Genomic DNA, 22,279 nt, shown 5'->3' on the forward strand with positions numbered 1-22,279 from the left:
CCCTTGAATGACGGCCTACTCCGCCTTCTTGCAAGAATAAATATTTAAAAAATATATATAATATATAAACAATACTGCAATACACTGACCTTCTGCAGTTTTGGGGCTTGGACTTTATAAGGCAAAGCAGAGTCACAATCTGGTATGTAGTTTACGCAGTAGCTGGCAGCAGCCTGTGGGTCCTGCAGAATCAGCAGTTGCTGAATATCTCCCTGAAGTAAACCAGGAAGGGAGAAGACTGTCATGTTATAAGGCAGGGGATATAGGAAAAGAAGACTCATCTCAGTGGAACACTTCCCTAAATATACTGCAGAGTGTTCCTGTAGCAATACACCACAAAATCACAGACACCCTGAGAGCAATAGAACTGGGTGCATATACCTAGATAAACAGTATAATAGAGTAGAACATCAAGCCGGCCCTACTGGTACAACTGCATGTGACTTTAGCTTCTTTTAAATTACGGATAGGTTTGTATATGGACATGAAGAGTGAAAGCGCCCCCCCCCCCCCCCCCCCCCCCCATTGTTGCAATGTATCGATGAAATATATTGGTGCCATAGTGCTTAATTCAGTATATGTATTATTAATGCCGATGTCATCCAATTTTTTCTTCTTGTTTTGGCCAAAAACTGGAGTCAAGCAAAGGGAATTATTGCAATTTACCCCACAAAGGTGAGACAAGAAGAAAGATTCAAAGAGAAAAGCAAGAGTGAGTTGATCTATTCTAATGATCTTTATTTTAGGTCAAAGACAACACTTTCGTCAAGACGCTCTCTTCTAGAAACGCACCGTAAGTAAAGTGTTGTTCACAGTCTATATGCTCTTCTGTCCCCATTCAGGACTGGGTATGGACATCCGATGAGGACACGTGAGAATGTGTAGAAGAGGAAAGCACCTCAGCTGAATACACAACATTCTGATGGCAAACATGAGGCAGGCGGTCGCAGATGGCTCCGCTGGCAAAGGTTCATTAATGCTTCAACAAGTGTCCTCCCTGCTGTCTCTAATGCCAGATCGCCCAGAGTTACCCAGCTTCAACTACTAAGTTGATTGCATCTGATATGCTGTGCCTTAACCAGTGCCCAATCTGTAAAAAACACAACAACAATGTGTTCATGAGTGAAGCACAACCTCTGTGTGGGTCAATGAATAAGTGGAAGGAACAATCTCACCATGATGAAACAGGATTTCTGATCTTCCTAAACAGATGTTCACAGCTAACCAAAAACATCTGACCACCATTAGACATAAGTCATTACCAAGGAAAAATAACCCCAACAGACCTTAAACGGTTTAATATGCATCTCTGACTTGTGTCTTGACTTGTTACGCTATGCTAAGCATTCAGATCAAAGCTACTCTTTAATGATACACTTGGCGAGTCACGGTTTAGACATGCCAAAAATGACATTTCTAAGCAGCATGTTCGAGGTAAATACATGGGGGGGGGGGGGGGGACGCACAACAACCAAGAGGAAGCACGATGTTTGCTTTGCTGGAAATTCAACCAGAGTTTTGAGTTTAAACACCCAACTTTTGTAGTAGTTTAAATCTGGAAGTAATAGAGACATCAGTGGCTGACCATGGTCCCCAGTGCCCAACGCTGAACTCCCACGCTGGGAGAACTGGTCCGGAAAGCTGACCTCCACCACAGAACCGGGGCCTGGGAACAGAGGCCCAGAGGCCAGCCTGCCTGATCTCCCTTCCCTACCAGCCTCATCGAGGTACATCAGACTGATGCTTTATGTGCACAGCCAAATACACTGTGAAAAAATGTTGCAGACACAGATACGTATATTTTGCCATCTCAATATTCTACAGCAAGAATATTGAGCGCCACAGAAAATGAGATGTAAAGACTCGAACACAGACTGAGTGCAAATTTTCAAAATTTTTCAAAACAATCCACGGATTGGAATTAAGGGTGAATCTTGTCTAAATGATACAAGAGCATCTGTTATCACCACCAACGCTGTGTCACCATCGTGATTCTTAACTTTAGATGGCAATGACATGAGAGTTCTGACAGGAAAGGTTCAATTGTCTCTGTTGCTTCTGAAAAAGGGAAAAAACCAGAGGAACAATTTGTTACCAAAGCGGGTACGAAAAACATTTTAAAGACCGGAATCCCTCTCCCTGAATGTGAGGGAGGAGCAGGAAGGGACCGGTAAGTAACAGCACAATGGGAGGGGCAACTGACGTTAACCTGGGGCAAAGATAACGTGGGAAGAAGGTTTTGAAAGTCGCGATTGACTTCAAACGCACAACCCAATAGGAGCTGTCAGCAGTGTGAACATCTGGATGTCTCCAGGTGAAAGTGAAGAACACTGTGCCGTCTGTCCATTAGGTGAGCGGGCGTGAAATCTTTGGCCTCCCCTTACTTTATACATTGTTCAGTTCCTTCGAGGCATTGGAGGATCACTGAGCCACCTCCAGATGAGACTGTACTGAATACTGTAAACCTGCCTTTTCTTTCCTTGCTCTGCTGCAGACACAGACACAGAGCCCTGAGGACACGTCAAGAGTAAGGGCTTGTGCTTATTATGCGGCGTGGGCGGGTGGAGGCCATTAGGAATGACGGGGGGGGGGCATACTGTCATAGGAAGGACAGCAAATAACTCATGACAAAAAAAAGGGCTTACCGCAGAGAAACAAGAGAATTGCTACATCCCTTAAACATGCTGGCATGGAGGTTGCCAACAAGATTTTGTTGGATAATTAATTTTAATGTAAGGAAATCACATCACTCAGATCATACAGCCAGTTCAAACTGAAAAATCTAGGGGGGATTCATATATTCTGTTTATCCCACAATCTCATGAACACAACTGTATAATATTTAACACCAAAGGTCCTTGAATGCAACGTATGTAGAACTGCAGTCAATGTCTCAGGTTGTGACATGAATTCAAATCAAAACACTGACCACTGAATTTCATAGTATTGTCAGCCAAATATTTTACCTGCATGTTGATGATGACTCAAGTGTTGCACGATGCTGGCTTACACATTTATAATATCTAATTGTAGAAAAAAAAGGGTGGAGTGAGAATGAGAAATGTGTTTTTTCCTTTTCATGATTTCTACCCAGCACGTGCTGAAATGTTGGCTGTGTACAGGAAACTGCATGAAGCACATGATACCAGGGGAAAACCCAGGCCCAGATACTTTGATAACATCCTATACTGTACCTCAAATGCAACAGCATCCAGTAGACGAGTCCCGAACATGGTGACACCCTCTGTGCTGAGCACAGCATCGTCTCCTCGGAGCAGAGTGAGGGTCTCCACCTTCTGACAGTCCAAGTAGAGGGTCACAGACCTGCCCTGCACGCTGTAGGCTATCCGATGCCACCTGAAAGAATTAAGAACAGCGTGAGATTTAACAGTTGAGACAGTTGAGCCGTGGATGGAGGATTAGTGAGCATTTTCTGTGTAGAGATAAAGTGGTTATTTCTTTGCGACGTTTATTCAACTCCTTTGATTAAGTTGCGTCAGTACTGAAAACACTCAGCGTGTGCTGCGTGAATCGAACCACAGCTATCTGCAGGCAGCTCTGGATGTTTTCTGCAGCTTTTAAAATGCACAATCAGTGTGATTGTGATTCTGATTTATTGGCACAGACTGTCTACAAATCAACAAAAGTCTGATATTTTCGGTGATGTCGCTTCTAAATTAGACTTTAGGCCCTTAAACTATACTCACTCGCCATCAGCCAGGTTAACCTCCTTGAAGATGGGGTTCACTTCTGGCGTGGGCTTCCCATACTGATCGTTGTAAAGAAAAACTGGTGAGAGGCCAACTTGGAACCCCAGCTGCTGCACCCCCCGGTCATTGTACACAGAGAGGAGGAAGGACTGGGAGCCCGCTTTAGCTCGCACGGTGGCCACCAGGGAGAAATTCTCGGGAAATTTGGTATCTGAATGCAGAGGAGAGGAGATGCAAGAGGGAGCAGGATGCAGAGGACATCATCACTGTCACTGAGTCCTGAGAGAGAATACCAATAGAAAAGGTTTTGCCATATTTGAAAATCCTCATATCATGTCATCGCAGCATGGGACCAGTGGCTTTGGCACCACAGACAAGTCTATTACCGGGGAAAAGCTGAGCAGTGGGCGCATTGAGCTGGATCTTCCTGTCTATCCTGTACGCCAGGTCCGCCTCCTCCTCCCTGCCACCTCTCCCGGTGCAGAGACCCTCCACCAATGACACCCCCTCCATGCTCTCTGACAGCCCCAGCACTTGCAGGACATCAGTGGCAGCAGCTGGAAATGGAAAGAAAGAATAATTCTAGACATTAGCACAAATAGTTACAGAGCAAATGACAAAACAAATATGGTGTATTTTCCCTTTTAGTCCACGTTGAAGTTCTGTCTTTTTTAAGCAACATCATATTTGTTACACAGTTTTCTGCAGAATGCTTTTTCTTTGTCCTCCAGTTGTATGAGAAGCTGTAAAAGCTACCTGTGATAACGTGGGGCTTGTGGCAGGTGGCGGCGGCGTGCTTTTACTCGTGTCAGCCGAACGTTTCAACTGGGTCAGTGTTGACGGCTCTCTGATGTCGAGCTCAGTTAAGTGCCGGTTGTTACAGAGTTGAAGAGCAGGGTTTAGTATGGAGGCTTCCTGCTTCCTATGGCTCCGTCTGAAGAGTCAAACTCATCTGAGATGTGGCGGCAGGTGGCCAAGATACTCTAGGTATTATTATGGTGGCCAGCCTAACCTGTAATCCTGCTGCACTCACCTGACAGCTGACACCTGCTCAGCGCGGACCAGAGAGCAGCACCATGTCTGTATCACATTTATCACTAACCAAACTCCTGATTGGCACGAATACTCGTTCCTCTTGCTATTGATGAATATTATTGGAATATAATGAAAACTAATGTTGAGTTTTGCTCATTGTGTTTTATTCCAGTCTGTTTATTTGCGATAAGCACCACAACTGGGGCGACAGTAGCTCAGTGGGTTTGGGACTGGAACGTCACCGGCTCAAATCCTGGCCCAGGTGAAAATATGGAGTGAGGCCTGGTGACTGCAGAGGGGTCAGTCTATCTCCAGGGCACTGCCGAGGTGTCCTTGGGCAAGGCACCGACCCCCTTCAACTGCTCCGGGTGCACCGATCATGGAGGTAACCCTCACTATATGCCTTCTCCGCATGCTATGAGGCCCCTACATATATGTGTGTGTTGATTGTCAGAGGGGCCTATAGTATGTGTGTGTGTGTGTGTAACGCAGGGCCCGTGCAGTAGCATAGTAACGTAGAGGTGTTTGTAGATGGTGCCTGTTGCATGTTGCTTGCTGCTCTGCTTGCAGCTACTGCCACCAGCTAGCCTCCGTCTGGCGGTGAAGCGAGGAGCCAAATGCGTAAGTCTCCTCCTGCTGGCTCATTGCCTTTCCAACACCAAGACCCCTGCAGTGCCTCCTTGTGGCCACACATGGTAACTGGGTATCTTTGGTGTCCCAGGCTAAACTGTAGGGGATGTCTGAGCCGCAGGGGCCCACAGAGACGTGGCGTAGAGGCCCACCCTGCGTGGGTACGCCTTGACGCCCGTCAACCCCTGCCCCAACTATGGGTAAATAGCCCCACTGCCTTGTGGGTAGTCTATTTAGGCAAAGGCTATGGGAGCAACCCCTGCCCCAACTATGGGTAAATAGCCCCACTGCCTTGTGGGTAGTCTATTTAGGCGAAGGCTATGGGAGAAACCCCTGACAGAAAAGCAATGTGCTGGCGGTGCACAAAAGGCGGGCCTTAAAAGACCAAGGGTCCGGCAGCCTCCTGCAGCCATGTTGAGGGTCGCCACCATACTTACCTCAGCATCTCAAAGATAGTGCTACTGGGCACTAAATAATCTCAATCCACCCTTGACCATGGTGGACCTTACCTTCCTGGACATCTGGTGTGGATCCAGGATAGGACTATACAGCCATCAAAGGACTCATCAAAGTGGACGTCAGCCAGAAGTGGACGCCATCATCGGACTCGATGGACAACCGCAAGCAAGTGCGTGTGTGTGTGTGTGTATACTTTGTGTGCGAAATATATGATGAATATAGAGTTATTTCATCTTCTAACTGCTTTGCTTTGTGAAGGTGCTTTTTTTTACAGTGCTTTGGTCATGTTATAAAATGTCCTATTGATTCAGCACCGTCAGGAAGGGAGCATTGTGCCCCCCCCCCCCCCCCCACACACACACACACACCAGCCTGCTCTGAGTACTTAGCATTCCAGCCATCTGAAATAAGAATCTTTCAGTCAAATTACCTCCTGTAGCTCTTGCTGTTCGTGCAGAGCTCACTTATTATTCACCTTGTTAATTAAGCGTGTGGAGCGAGTTTACCGTCACCCAGAGATGGCTTGCAGGAAAACACGACATTGCATTTTATGGCATCATTCATTTGCATTGCAGAGGCCATTTATTCCAAGCAGCTTTGAGCGCTCGGTCCTGCAGCATGGCAACGGGGCTGCAAATAGGTTAAGCTGTGAATTGGTGCTGGATTCCAACAAAGAACAACATAGATCTGAATTTATCTAAGAACACGGAGCCTATGTTTTGAATTTATATTATAAATTCAAAACATAGGCTCCGTGTTCTTAGATAAATAAAAATCATCAACATAATATATATATAAATGATTAAAAGTTGGCTTCTAACATCATCAACATTTTATGTACACAAGGAAAAGCAGTGTCTACCCAGTGTCTAAGATAGGTTTTTTTTCAGTGACCAATATTTGACCAAAAAGGTCTCTTTGTCTGTTCGCCTGATAAAATGCTTGTTCAATTCAATTTAGCCAGGAATGAGAATGGGTTGCAGCAAACTCATTTATGACACTGACCTTAAGGAAGCCATCAACGGCGCTCATCGCGTCCATAAAGCAGCATTTGTTTCAGTCAGTGAGCGACCAAGTAAACAAATATAGCTTAACGTGTTGACTGTCACAAAATCACTTTCAATGCACGTTCTCCAGCAATTACTGGGACGCAGACTCAAGAAGGCGTTCAGATAGTGGATATGCGCCGTCAACACTTTATTCACTAAAACCCCAACGAGCTGAAAAGGTTTCCAGGCTATGTCAAAATAAAAATCCATCTGATTGACCGTGAATCTGCATTTTCTCAGTGATATATCCGTCTCAGTGCCATGTCTCAACTTCTATTATGTCACAATATTGAAGCAACTAAAAGACGTGACACAAAATCTCAACGCCGATTCTACACGAAATAGGAAAATAGGCCAGAAAAAGAAAAAATAGGTTGGCAAAAATCAAACATGGATTTATGATCACTATATGATGCTCTCCAGCTGTTGGTCATCTATATTTTACCCTTGTGTAGGCCACACGGTAAATACACTCGCAGACATTATGTTTACTTCATGAACGGATTGATTGGGCTTTTCCGTAGCTAATCAACTTTTTTTCCACGGGTGATCGAGCAGCGAATCCGTGTGATTGGCGCATATGGTAGCATCATCGAAAGCCCTAATCTAGCTGCCACTTCAGAAGCGAGACATGCTAACGGAAGGTCAGAGTCCCTTTAATGTTTGTAGTGCAACACTTAGTCTCAATTAAATACACAAAGATTATAATTTCTACCAAAAGCTTCAATTTTCATGTCAGCATGCTTCACAATTTATAACATGCCTGGCCTCTAATACTCAATATTTGTATTTCATTCAATTCATATGAGCTCTCTCTCTCTCTCTCTCTCTCAACACCATATGAGCTTCTCATAGCTCTGCCATGGTCGCGTGTGATTGCTTACGATCAATCAATTTCCTTTTGGGATAACAAAGTTGAAAGTTTGTGTATGAGTCAAATGTCTGAATAAAGAACCTGCTTCTCTCTCTCTTTCTCTCAATCCTGTTCTTTCCTTATACATATTTGCTAATACGTACTCGTGCACCGAGTACGTATTAGCAAATGGACATAATTGGGATTTCATCTCAAACAATCCAAAGCTATAGCAGAGCACCCGAAGAACCGCATACAGTAGCGTTCTGAGTTTTCATCAGGAGTTTTGAAAGAAACTGAAAAATTACAAAGAGAGCAACAGAGCAAATTATTCTTTAAAAAAAAAAAAAAAAGACAGCGTATTAGCAAAGATCTTTCAGTTAAACTTGCAGGGAATAATTGCATCCCACGCCCAAGTGTGCAAAATAAACTGTCGAGCGATGTGTTTGGCATGTTGATTCAGAGTACGTGGGAAAAATATGTGCTGGAGTTAAGCAGCTGCAGATCTGGGTACTTTTTTGCAACAAAAGAAAAAGTTAGTGGAGCATAAAAATGACCCAGATAAAATACATTGTAAAAACGGTGTGGAGTTTTATTACTCCCTTTCAACAATAGAACCTCTGACTCTGGTGTCAAGTGGTAAACCCTCAGGCCAGTAACAGCGGGCAAAAATGAAGTCTGAATCCATATAGCAATGCAAAAAGAAAGTTAACTATTCCATATTTGGATGCACTTATATCAGCACATACACATGTCGATTCATTTCCAGCTTCTTTAGCCTGCCTGCAAGCACTGGCCATCTTGGTGAGACTAGATGAGGATAGATGAGCTCAAGAGCCTTCTAATAAGGTTACTGAGAAGCAGAACTTGTTGCCTGTCCAGCATACTTCCCCCAAAACTTAAATATATGGCTCTGACATGTTTGAAATAGCATCGGAGAATCTCTAAGGACTGGTTCGTGCTGAGAATTTCACAACTGCAACAGCCGGTCAAAGTACACGGGAGGGAGATGAAACATCTTCTGGAGCAACACCACATCTGGCAAAATAAGGAAAAGCTTGATAGCTGATATAAACTGCAGGGAATGGCATCGGATTAAGTGCACGATACACAGGATCAAACAGGGCATCTGCATATAAGGCATTCATTTTTCTCTTTTTTTTTTTAGAAAACTAAGTCTGAAGTCTTCTCGAAAAAGCAGAGCGGAGCTCGTTGCCACACAGATCGTCTTCTATGCACTGGAAATGCCACTGACACAGTCTACAGCTGGCTGTGTGATACTGACACCATCTCTCCATGCCTTGCAGCCACTTTAGTCATACATGGACATAATGTCTTCTCTGTTGTTGTAAGCCTAATGTCTCTGAAGACATTCTTGATGACTCACACCACCTACACTCCCAGTTCAGCCTGAAAGTACCCCTTGCACTCGCACACACACACACACACACACACACACACACACACAATACTGCACTGTTGAAAGTTATTGCGCATTGAAACTGGGGAATTTCTGGAAGAAATGAAGCCAAAATGAAATGAGATTTTCCCATAGTATCTTGGACCACACCCTGAACTGAGTCAAGGAAAAGCAATGACATTTGATCTTTGAATTACTGTTTGGAGATGTGCATGCATGCAAGCATCAGTCTGTCTGTCTGTCTGTCTGTCTGTCTGCCTGCCTGTCTGTCTGTCTGAGCTTGATCCTAAATAAAACAGCCATTAGTGAAACATGGTTTTTCTTGAAAAACTATCCAACTAAGAATGATATCAAAATGACTCCAAATTCTAACAGCCGGTTTTCATGCTTTTCATGCTTTTAGGATCAATAAAGATGAAGCAGCTGAGCTGCAATGGTGGAGGTCTGCACCACATGTATGCTGTTTCATCTTCTTTAACATCACATATTTTTTTTATGTACATGCATCGTTGTCTCGCCCACCCGGGCGGTATGGAGACTCCTTCAAGCTCGAGTCCTCTACCAGAGGCCTCAGGGCTTGAAGGTTCTGCTCAGGATCTTAGCTGTTCCTTGGACTGCGCTCTTCTGGACGGAGATGTCGGACGTTGTTGCTGGTATCTGCTGGAGCCATGCACCCAGCTTGGGGGGGGGGGGTTACTGTCCCTCGTGCCCCGATCACTACTGGCACCCCTGTTGCATTCACTCCTCACAAGAGGCCGGATAGCTCAGTGGTAACGCTGTAGACTTTGGTACGGAAGATCGGGGTTTCAGGGCAGCAACATCCATCTTAGGCAAGACCCTTCACTCTACACGCCTATAGCTCGGAATGAGCGAAACAAGCATAAATAGAGTCGGCCCGGCTCAACCGTCGCCCGGGTTAACAAGGTTCACGTCAGGTGTCGGGGAACCTGCTGTGTTTACATCCTCCAGTAGAGATTCTGATGGTACTTTGTTACTTAGCCTGGGCAAGCAGGAGGTAGCTGAGTCCCCCCCAGGACTTCATGATCTTCCCTATCTGCTCTCTAAACTTTAGACGCACATCATCCCACTGATTGTGTAGAATATAGGAAAGTGAAGGAAAGAGACCTTGAGAGTGATGATGAAAGCCAGTGAAATTAAATATTTGATTCATTTTTAGCAGTACGGTACTTAGTAATAGTTAATTATGTGCAGACATGCAAATGAAGGGGTCGTTTTGGATGCAGATTTTCTTTTTTTTGCTGCTTGACATGACTATTCTTGACCTAATTACAGATGAAACATTTTTTAGAACATCCCATATTGAATCCTGGTGTTAATTAAAATTTGGTCATATTTAAGAAATGTAGGACAAGACAAGTAACAGTGTTCCATAATGTATCTGTCTTTTGCATGTTTAACTAAAAGCACTCAGAGAGCGCAGACCTCCGCCGAACAGCTCATTCCCCTCCTAATTGGATTTACATCGTCCACATGGTGAGTTAAAGCAGCCATTTTTGTCAAACTGGAGAAACTATCACTGAACAGAGGACGAGGATTAAGACACCATCTATCAGCAACAAACTATGCAGTATTGACTTCTGTCCCCAAATCCCCCAACCCCCAACCAGACAGCTCACCTGGGGGTGAGGGGGGAAACAACTCTTCACCTTTTGGATGCCAATGACCCCAGGCAAGTCGTTGGTCAGGTTTCATGATTGCTGGGGAGTATTAGCATTCAGAAAGGAAATGCTAATACTCCTGGGGAGTCTGATTAACGGGCAGACAGGAGGTAATAAGTAATCCCAGCAATTAGTGTCATTTCTTGTGCATGTGCATTCTGATACCATATGCAGTATACATCCTTACACTGTTAACCACTGACTGGCCCCATCCAATCTGCATTGATAGAAACGGCGCGGTCGATGTCCGAACTTTACGGGCGCTGTCGTAAAATGTATTACCGGTAGTTGTTATGTCTCACAAAAACATGCCTCTAAATGTTTCAAGGCTGTCTTTCTCCTACCTATACAATCCAAGCATTTCCTCATCATGACTGAGCTTGTGTAGCTCCACGTTCCACTGCTATACAAATCGATCGTATCATGCAATAATCAAATATGTAAGTCTCTCTCTTTCTTTTTTTTGCAACACTCCCTTACTCATTCCATTTAGAATGATGTGAATAACCAATTGTTCAAAAATTAAAAGCAGCATCATTTTAAGATGATAGGTTCAAGAAGTCTGAAATATGAAAGCAATCATGTGTAATTCAGCTTTGAGTTTGCTGAATGTGGGTCAGTGTCCATGTCCACTTGTATGTTGTGCTTTTGCTGTTGAGGCTGCTGAGGTCTCGTGGAATCTGGTTACACATTTCCTTCCAATTCACATCAACAACGCATTCTTCAATCTCCACAGTTTGCTCCTCTCGTGTTTATTCACAGGAAGATGGGTTGGCAGGCAAAGTGCTGCTTGGCCCAATGAGAAAACACCTGCCCCTCAAGGCTCCAAACTTGGAAGGCATGTCACACAGAAACTCCCATTCTGCACTTAGGGGGAAGTTCTTTGACTACAATAAATTCCCCCCCCCAAACATAATCTCCATTGCATGTTTAACACTGGCCTTTAGCCTAGCCTGACCCATTTCCTGACCACTAAACTCTTTAATATTAGATGGAAGGAGGGTTTGAAATATTGGGATATTTAAACATCGTTCTTGCAATCCCTCTGAGAGTAGTCACTTTTTGGATGTAAGGTAATATACCAACACACGTGTAAAGAGCACAATGTTTTATGTGCATCCACAGGATACACACACCTGAGGCGCGGAGGATTACCGTACCTAGATAGGAAGACGCAAGTGTACACACGACCAAGCCCACTAAATGTCAAACCCAAGCTGTCATTTAGTCTCTGAGACAACACAACACTGAGGCAACTATTAGGGAGTGTAACACCAGAGCCAGCAAACAAAGAATAGCACTATATGCAACAAACATACACACACCCGATCTGGAAGTGCACTGAACTCTGCTCCTACGTACTTTTGAGGACTTGTGGGCCCTTGTGGATCCCTGAAACCCGGTTTTATTTCCTTGTTCCTTGGGCGCCAGGGTCTTTGTTGTCTGTGCCAAACCACAATTGGCAGGTTCAGATTAAACTGAAATATGAATCAAGTGTCCAAAGGTGGCTCTGGTGTAAATGTTGCTCATGTGAGGACAATCGATCTGTTTGAAATTCGAAAACTTGGCTAAAGAAGGACATGAAGACGTCCAGCGCTTTGGCGTCTGCTCATTGCACTTCTACGGAAAGCATCGCCAGCTAATCTCACAGAAAGTTTTATTATGCATCCCAGTGGTCAGAACAATGGGAGGGTCTGTGTTTCTGGGGGCCAGATGTGTGTTGAGAGCTATAGATTGCAGCACCGTGAGATGAAGCACTATTTCTCCAATTTGCCTCATCAGACGCTCAATGGAGCAATTTGATATTGCAGTGTATAAGCAACTAAGGATAAACACCGCCGTCTCTGATGCTTCAAAAACTTACATTTGTTTTCCCATTAGAGGAACAAAAACTTGCACAACAATACACCAGAGCTGTAACAGCTTCTTCCATTCTCAGTCCTCCTAAATCCAGCAGCCTTTTGTCATTTGTTCTCATTTGTCTAAAAATGTGTTGCCGGATCAAAGGCAACAAGGCTCGCCGTCCTCCTTCGGGAGTCTGCTGCAGGATTGGCAAAGAGGCTGGGATCAAACACGACGCAGTGAGCGGGCTGTACGCGCGATTTCCCTCCGTCACTGAACCAGTCAAGGAGGAGGCAGGGCATTCGCTAGAGGAAAAGATGATGAATGAAGAGATAAGGCAAATAAGATTGAAATAAACATTGCCCAGACCTTTGAAAGGAACGGGGGGGGGGGATAGAAGGAAAATAAAACTGGACAAAAAAAAGTGCCAAAAAGAACACCCATATTGTAAGTGAAATATCTGCAGACATATGCAAACAAAAGTACAAAGCGCCCTCTCATGTCTGTCGAACACACACACACAGGAACCATGTGGGAAACCCTTCCTGCACTGTAATAAACACACACGCACACACACACACACAGACACACTTGGATTCACAATCACATCCACCACATGCCATATCTGCACCACCACATGTCCCAGGTGCTCTTAAATCCACCCAGCCTCTCACTTCACAGGTTCCTTATTAGAGAGCAGCGGACGCCACAGCCCGCTGGGTGAATCGACTGCATGTCAGTTTGCTCACTTACTCCTCCTGCCTGTGCCTAATTTCAACTGGAGAATAAAAAAAATTAAACACACACCCCATAGGTGCATGTGCAAAGCCACAAAATATTATGGGACATTTTTAAGCTCTTCTGGTGGACCACAGGGTTGAGTCCCGCTGAAGTCTGGTGGCTGAAGATGCTCAGGCTACGGCCAGGAGGCTCAGGGTGTCAAAGAGCCGCATGGGGAATTAATGAGCCCATCTCTGATTGGTCCACTTAAGTAGCGGCTGTATAAAAAATAGTTGTTTCTTCATCCTGCACCTTTTCAAATGGACTACTGTTTTAAATAGTGTGTTTTTGTTGTGTTTGTTGTTGTTGTTTTATCTCATTTATGTTCGAAATAAACTTATTCAATCAATCAATCAATCAATCAATAGTATTCTCGGTGGCAGCCTGTGATAACCCACGCAAACTATTGACGTGTGTGACAGAATATCAATAACTATAGGCAGTGAGCGCATTTGCAGAGGTCACGTTAAACAGATCCGTGACAGGAATTTTAATCCACTGTTGCAGCCATTCAGCTCTTTCACAAGCCAACGTTAAGCCTTTTTCGCAGCAAACCGACGCTGGTCGCAAGCAAACTACAGAATGACGTCACACACCGCCCGAGGTCGCCGCAAAAATTCTTCTGACACACACACACACACACACACACCTGACGCTCAAATTCAAAACTTTTGGAAAGATGCGCGATTATTAAAATTATTAAATGCAAAAAGGTGGAGCAGGGGAGTTCTGGATTTACCTGTTCGTGTTGTCGTCACGTGGAGTAAAACATAAAGAAATAGCGCCGTTCTCCATCGCGACCAGGTCCTGAAGAAGCGGTCCATCATTATAAGCAGAGACCTCCCTCTGTCTCTCCGCCGCCAGAACTTTACGCCGCACAAGTTAGATGCGCATGAGCTCAGCGGCCATCCAGGGAGGAAAGGAAAGAAGCAAGTCTGTTGTTTCCCCTTGCTTTATTGTTGAGGGAGGGGGGGGGTCCTTGCTGTGATGCCTTCTCTAAGTTTCGCTCCAGCCCACTCATTCAATTTCTCCCTCTCACCCTCCCTCTGTTCTCCAGCTCCTCCGCCTCTTCCCTTCCTTGGGAGTTGGGATGCTACCCCGCGGGGGCGCATGCCAGAAAAGGAGTTTTATTGCTTGCGTTAATTACAGGAGTGACGCAAAGCGCAGTCTAGCATGGCGATCAAAGGTGATCCAAAAGCTTGGTATAACTGTGTGTGGCGTTGAGACGCGCTGAAACAAACACTTCTTGATAATGATCCATATGTCGTTGTTATTTTATATGATACAATGGGCCTCAGTAATGTTTTAACTCAGTCAAAAGAATTCTGTACAATGGTTTTGTTTTGTTTTATCAAATCATCATCTAAATTAAAAATTTTAAATATGATTTTTTTTCTCTAACGTAAAACAAAAACAGCCATCAGACTAATAGAAAGTTTAAGTTGTTCTGTTCGGGCATTTGATTACATAATAATAATAATAATAATAATAATAATAATATTTTAATGGGAATGAGCAGGCAAATCACATACCTCTTAATACCCATGGAGATGTAATCAATCAATCGTTCACTTGCCAAAACTGTGCAGTGACAGTTATCTGTAAATATTTAGTAAAGTCCTGTCACAAGCCTTATCAATTCCTGGAGGATTGTTGTGTTCAGCTTGATATGCTCTAAGATGAGACTTAAAAAGGTCCAGTCCAATTAGAAAATAGCAAAAATGCTTGTCCAAACTATGACAGGCCTTTGTAAAGCTGCTGGGAGTCAAGGTCCCTGATAACATTTAGGACATTTCTCAATGGAGAAGAATCTCAAAACACAGAAAAAGTTAAAGAAACAGAACCATTTGAAAATCAACAAGCTTTTGCATCAAAGAAAAACCCAAGTTTGAGTTGTAAATTATTTGTGTTTTATAATTCTTGACCAGCAGAGAGCTCTGTAAGATTGTAAATAGAATGCTTCTCTTTTTAAAATATCGTCATTCAGCCACACACACACACACACGAATAACCCAACCCATAATCTGAAAATAGAGGACTCTCTTGGAAAATGAAACATTAATGTGATATTTTTAAATCTCAAAAATAATGGACAGGACAGAATGGAAAGAAACCAGAATGCCAGGAGTGACTCAGAAAGAGCCAGATCACTGGGCAGATTGAGGCTGATCCCGGTGGGAGAACAGCGGATGCTCTGACCTCCCGCCGTCTTCTTTCTCAGCAGTAGTTTAGCTGGCTTGAATCAGAGCCACATTCCTAACTGCTTTTAGCAGATAGTTGCAAAGAGTCCAGTGGACAGTCTGAGCCCTGGGTGAGAAATATTCTGTGCTTCTGTCCAGCTACAATACCATCTAAAATACTTCTGTCCAGCTACAATGCCAGTTAAATACTCCTGTCCAGCTTCAATACCTATGCCTAATACTTGGAACAAGAAAAGACAGAAAAACACTTTTCTGATGTTTTCTTTTTCCACACAGATTCATGCCCAATTGCAACCATAGACTTTAGTTTTCCTTGATTGTTCCTTAACATGTCTGGATCACGTACATTTAGATGATTACACCTCACTTGAATCAAATACATGGGAAAATGTGCAGCTCACAGATATGACCAGAGGAATTTGTTGTGCACACATTATCACATGCATCACGTGTAAGGGCCGATATACTGAATTATACTAAATTGTGCATGTTCTGAAATGTATTTGAGTATACAGTTTATACGTATTTAATTACTGACATTGATCCTCTAATCATTGAGAATGTTGTAACTGTGCTTGCAGTGTTAGATTTTTAAATTGATCTCAGATATGGCTGTGCTGCTTCTTAAAGTCTCTCTCCCTCCCTCTGCAGGTCGTTATGTTTGTAAGTGATGGAGGGCTTTTGTTATTATCCCGTCACTGATGGATGCAAGTGAAGCAATCCGTCATCGCCATGTTCTAATCCTTGGTATGCTTAGTGATGCTTTTTTTTTAGAAACAGAGACCCTGTAATGGGCTTTTGTTTGAGTCTCCGAGTGGCTCCAGCTTCACTTGTATGGAGGAAGAGACTGTCTTTTTCAACTTGACAAAAATGATTTGCAGTATTTGTTTAAAAATGAAAACAACATGAAGTCATTAGGAAATAACAACCCCACAAATGACACTCTGATCTTTTACCGGCCCTTCTTAATGAGCTTGTGATGGCATTTAATTATGTGATAAACTGTTATTACTCTCTATCTCTTTGATATGAGGATTTAACGATGAGTGATGATGGTATATCAAAATGTGTGGTTTGTGTGTGTGTGAGTTGGAGCCTTACGGCTAATCTGTTGTCACTTCATTTCACCATTTATAGTGAATTATGAATAAGCCTTCGATAAGAAGAAGGCTTCTCCCCCTGCACATGCTGATTCTCAGAAACAGCCAACAAGATGAGTCACGTGGTCTCAAATAACAGTGAGGAAATGTGATCTTTTATGCAGGATGATATAAAATATGGGATTTGTCTGCGGCAACTGACAACAAAGATCCTTAACTTATGAATAATTGATGTACACAAATACAGGCACTGCACTGCTTCTGGGGAAAAGAATGTCTAAGAGCCTGGTGGAACACCTGATTTATAAAAAAATATATATATCCCGATAAAAATGAATGCTCCTCTGACTGACTGCTGAGGATTGCACTGTAGCTTTCACCAAAGCACATCCTGTTCAGGATCCATCTGCAGCGGATATTCCGGATCCTTTGCTCGGCATACAAAAGGAAAGCATGAACACTTTAGACAGTACGAGATCGACTGATAAAAAAATGTATTAGTAAATGTAAATGTAAATAGTTTTTAGATTAACCAAAAAACAAAAAAGACAGAACCAAAAGTCGAGCAGGAAACTCCCGGCATGGTCATTTCCTACATCCTGCTGCAATTAAACTGCCAAACCAAGCATGTGACCACAAGAAAGAAATGGGAATTTTTCTCTTTGCTCTGTGTCAGTGAGCGAACAGCCAGCCTGGTAATAATTATAATATTTAGATGTGACGGTAAACAAAGCCAGTTAGTATCTGAGGACCAGGTCAAATGGGTTTTATTACATACTCTAATGAGGAATATGTTTATTATCAGCGTGTTGAACCCCCCTCTTGTGGAGAATGTATGAATGGTGTGAAAATGATGAGCCGTGTGTCGATGCATGCTCTTAATGCTCTTTTGTGGAGCTCAGTTGTGATCGAAAGTGAGCTCCACAAAAGCTAGATATAGTTTTGATGATGAAGCTTTCTCTCAACTAACTGTATTCTATCTGAACCCTTCGAACATTTCCCAGGTCACTCCTTCGAACCCTTTCTATATCAGACCCCCCGCTACTCTTTCCCTTCAGAGCTGTTATTCTCATGCAGTTTGCATTCCACACCTCCTCTGCAGACAGGACACAAAAGAGCAGAAAGCTTCACTGCTGACCTGTTGCAAACATTCCAGTCCTCTGGGCTTTTGCTCATTGTCCCCCCCCCCATCCGACCAGCAGCATCAGCCAGCGCCTGTCTCCGGTCCACAGTAACAGCATGTAGATGCCGATGGACGGGACAAAATGGGAGGGGCAATTGATGCACGCTGATGCTGCAATTTAATCAATATTTCAATGAGTAAAACGTTTATAAAACATGTCAAATGCCGTACAAGTAACCCTTTATCTGATGTGCATTGTTTGGAACGGCATCTTCACTCACACAAAGTCCGTCTTTAATCATGAGATTTGAAAACAGCAGCTTGGAGCAGTGGAAATGTGATGATGATGATGATGAATATATTTATTAGATAGAATGTTAGAGTACAAGTACAGTCACACAGTAGCATGTATTACAGTACAAATAACGTCAAACATCCTGTCTAAGAGGAGCATTTCAAAAAAGCCCTTGCGGGCTTGTTTCCGTTGAAAGTCCTTCGTACATAAATCATCCACAAATAACAATACAAATAAAAATAAAACCAATATTAAATTACGCAATTGATGCAACGTAACATTAGAAAAACAAAAATAAAATGTTATTACACCGCCAGTGCAAACTAACAATTAATCTAAAATAAATTACACCACTGATGCAAAATGGCAATAAATAACTTACATAAATGACAATAAATTACTAAAGCAATTAATACGTGCAACATAGGTGGACAAAAAAAAGGAGGGGGGGTTTGATCCGGAGAGAGTCGTGATGACTATCTCCGTTTCTGTCCCCCTAAAAGGTGTATTTTTAGGGCCTTTTTGAAGGAGGCCAAAGAGGTGCATGTTTTGAGGGCGGGAGTCAATCCGTTCCACCCTTGGGTGGCCGTATTGTAGAAAGATGATTTACCCATGTTAGTCCTATAGGAGGGGGTAATCAGGTTGTTGTTTGAGCTCCCTCTAGTGTTGTGGCTGTGGGTGTCACTAAATCTGTGGAGGTGTTCCGTCAGGTATGCAGGGATTGAGGGGACTGAGGGCAGAGCTGCATTGACTATTTTAAATGCCAATCCCATTTTGAGTTGTTTAACCCTGTCTTCTACCCTGAGCCATTTTAGGCTAGCAAAATGTCCAGGAAGAAGGTGGGTCATGGGCCCCAGATTGAGGAGTAGCCGAATCAGTTTGTTTTGGGAGGTTTGGAGCCTGGTTTTCAGGGACATTTTGATGTTTGAATACCAGGAGGTGCTAGCATAGTCAAAGAGGGGCTGAACGAGGGCTCCAGCAAGCGTCCGGAGAGCACTTTTGTTGACAAAAGCAGACATTCTGCCCAAAAATCTTGTTCTCTGATTGACTTTTTTGATCACCTTAGTTGCCATACTATCGCCAGACAGGTATTTGTCAAGAACACAGCCCAAATAGGTAATCTCTTCTTTGCTGGAGATGACTGTATTATCGACTGTGACCTTGAAATCATTAACATTTATCTCACGTAGAGAGTGTTTAGACCCAAAAAGAATCGATTTGGTTTTACCAAGATGTAGTGACAGTTTGTTATCAGTAAGCCAAGTACGGATTCTGGTGAGCTCAGAGCTGAGAGCATCCTCAACCTGCACTTTGTCCTCTCCCGAAATCAGGAGTGCTGAGTCATCAGCAAACAGGAACAATTTGCAGTTACAGGCAGCATTCATGTCGTTAATGTATAGGAGGAACAGTAACGGCTATTAATGACTATTAATCTAGTAAAAGTGTGCTTCCAATAGGCACGTGAATTCAGTCCAGACGCCGACAAGACAACTTTGACAAAGACGCTGCAGATGATTCATGCTCAGGGTGCTGCTGGAGTGCGGTCAGAAGTCTCGGACAGAACACATCCAAGATCTGAGGGCGAGGGTCACAAACCCAATTGTTACAGGAAAAAGGGAGGCTAGTTTACAACAAGACACATATTGTTGTAAATATATATTTATTCATTCATCGTGGAGGACACCTCCAAAGGGGGTTGAGAACAGTCAAGATCCTGTGGGACTTCCAGATCCAGACGAACAAACTGGTGACGGCCAACCAGCCTGACACAGTGGTGGTGGATAAACATCATAAGACAGCGGTAGTGACATCACAACAGAAAGTTATCTCAAGGCAGGGAAAGACCTGCAGGGAAAGACAGAACCCAACTTGACCGACAAGAGCAAGCACTTTGGAGATGGAGGCAAGGAAACACTTCACAGAAAGATTTTTTTTTTAAACTTTTAATTAAATAAATGCTTTTTTTTTAATCCATAAATGAGCTGCATCATTGTAAAAGCCGCAGGGTTCAAAGCGTGGGAAAAACATAGCGGCTTATAGTGCGGAAAATTCGGTATATCATTTTTTTAAAGAACTCTTTAATCTGTACTTCTATCAATTGCTTCAATTCTGACATTAAATTTCATTTGACATGCTATTTACTGTTTAATTGGCTAAAAATCTATAATTAGTGGTCATAAAAGCTACATTTTAGCAGATTTCAAATGAATGATTCAGTAGCAAGCAAGCCAAAGGTAGTTTTGCTGCTTTTCAGTTGTTGTTTCAGTGCTGGCGTGAGTCAGAGGTTCATGGCTGGTGCTTGTTTTCTTCTCCATTCATGACCCCGAAACTAGTTCAGGCCACCGCCTGCTGATCTGCAATGAAAATGCAACAGAAGCATTCATTAATTGATTTTTTTTTGTCCTCGAACTACTAATCGCGTTTTTGGGCTCAGTCATACTCATATTCATATAGTTTAATTAATTCAGTGACTCAAGGGTGACAAGCCAAGTGCGCTAAATGTAGCTAAATATGAACGTATAAATGAAAGGATCCACGGCGCGTGTTGTTGTGCACACCGGCAGCTTGGGTTTAATGCTGCTTTATCTGCCAGTGAAAATGCTGCTTTTGCTATCTCCTTTGCAAACGTCGGCTTTCCAGTTCGAGAAATGGGTCATGGCTTCGGGGATGTTCTCAATAAGCAGACATGAGCTTTGTGAGACTGAGAGAGGAAATTGGTCTTGAACTCTTTGTGAGATGACAGTTTGCTCTTTTGTCAGCGTAATAGACGGTTCATCACAAGCCCTGGCGGTTGGAAGTCTGTAAAAGTTTACTCTGAATTCTCAAATGCTGAGATATCACATGCTTGAAGTGGATTTCTTCTCACAGTGTAGCTTAGTCTGTCTTCACACCATTGGCCTGCTGGTCATTGACGAGCCATGGATGGATCAGGTCAGGGCTCTGCTCATTGTTTACTTCCCTGTGTGAGAATGTCTCCATTGAAATTTAAGGACGGAAATTAAAAGTTGACGATGGTGGCCTGCAGCCTCAGATTAGCCTCTGTGGAGATCCACTCAGGATCATGTATATGTCATCTCACACTGTTTGCTCTGTTGGTGTCTGTGTGGGGGAGAGTTTATCCTTGCTTTTTCCTATCTCATGTCTTGTCCTTATTGTGACCTTGATGCTTTACACCAGGGGTCCCCCAGCCTGTTTCCTGCCATGGACCGCTTTCATGCCGGGCAATTCTTCCACGGACAGGGGGGGTGGGGGTGTAATAAAAATATAAAAGGAATGTAAATGAAACCACTAAACCTTATCTTATGCACTTGTAATAACTAGTAAACAATCATTACACCAACACTCACCATAACGTGCACATTTGCTGAAGTTGTGCTCTCAATAATTGGCTCTAAAATATGAATGCATTGGTTTTATAAAGCTCTTCTCTGGACACTCAAAGACACTTTACATTGTGCATTATTCCTTCCATCCATACTTGGTGGTGGTGAGGCTACTATTGTTCCCACAGCTGCCCTAAGGGTGGACTGACGAAGCAAGGCTGCCAATTTGCGCCCTCGGCCCTCCCGCTCTGCGCCACCGTCGCTTCTGTCCTTCATGTTCGCTTTTTTCTTTCTTTCAGAAATTCCAAGTTCTTGTCTTTTAATCCAGAGTTCTTGGTCTCTATGTGCCGAAGCAGTTTTGAAGGCTTATTTAAAAAGATTTGAGATCTTATCAGGTACTTTGACCTCTTACAACATCCACACAGATTAAAGCCACCATAAAACGCCGTTCCAACACCATCACTTACAAAAGCCGCTGATAAGGGACTCAATTCCTCCTAATTCTCATATTTGTGTGACGCGGTCGGTTTTTATTATCTGATATCGCGCATTCGTTCAACCTGAGCGCACCTTTCCTTACCACCAGATGGCAGTATAATGCAAGCATACAGCCTTCAAGAATTAATACAAGCATGAGACGACTTCCTTCAGAAAAAAAAAAAATTTCACGAGAGCAGGAAACGTCACGCTCGATTTGGGTTTCTGTGCGACGAGCAATGAACATTGTGTTCAGATTCAGACAGAAATGTGACCTTTGACCCCCACCTACCTTTCATCGAC

General features: G+C 43.4%; 1 protein-coding gene across 1 annotated transcript in view; it reads right to left on the reverse strand.

The window, feature by feature from the left end:
• col5a3a (collagen, type V, alpha 3a) overlaps nt 1-14,299 on the reverse strand; it is a 39,973-nt gene extending 25,674 nt beyond the window's left edge. The window contains exons 1-5 of the mRNA XM_068749846.1: nt 14,197-14,299; nt 4,097-4,267; nt 3,708-3,921; nt 3,195-3,357; nt 90-212 (exon numbers count right to left, since the gene is read on the reverse strand). Of these exons, the coding sequence (XP_068605947.1) occupies nt 90-212; nt 3,195-3,357; nt 3,708-3,921; nt 4,097-4,267; nt 14,197-14,284 (759 nt within the window). The 5' untranslated portion in view covers nt 14,285-14,299. The remainder of the gene's footprint in view (nt 1-89; nt 213-3,194; nt 3,358-3,707; nt 3,922-4,096; nt 4,268-14,196) is intronic.
• Nucleotides 14,300-22,279: the final 7,980 nt, after the last annotated feature.

The sequence above is a fragment of the Brachionichthys hirsutus genome, chromosome 16 (assembly GCF_040956055.1).
Source record: "Brachionichthys hirsutus isolate HB-005 chromosome 16, CSIRO-AGI_Bhir_v1, whole genome shotgun sequence".
NCBI lineage: Eukaryota > Metazoa > Chordata > Actinopteri > Lophiiformes > Brachionichthyidae > Brachionichthys > Brachionichthys hirsutus.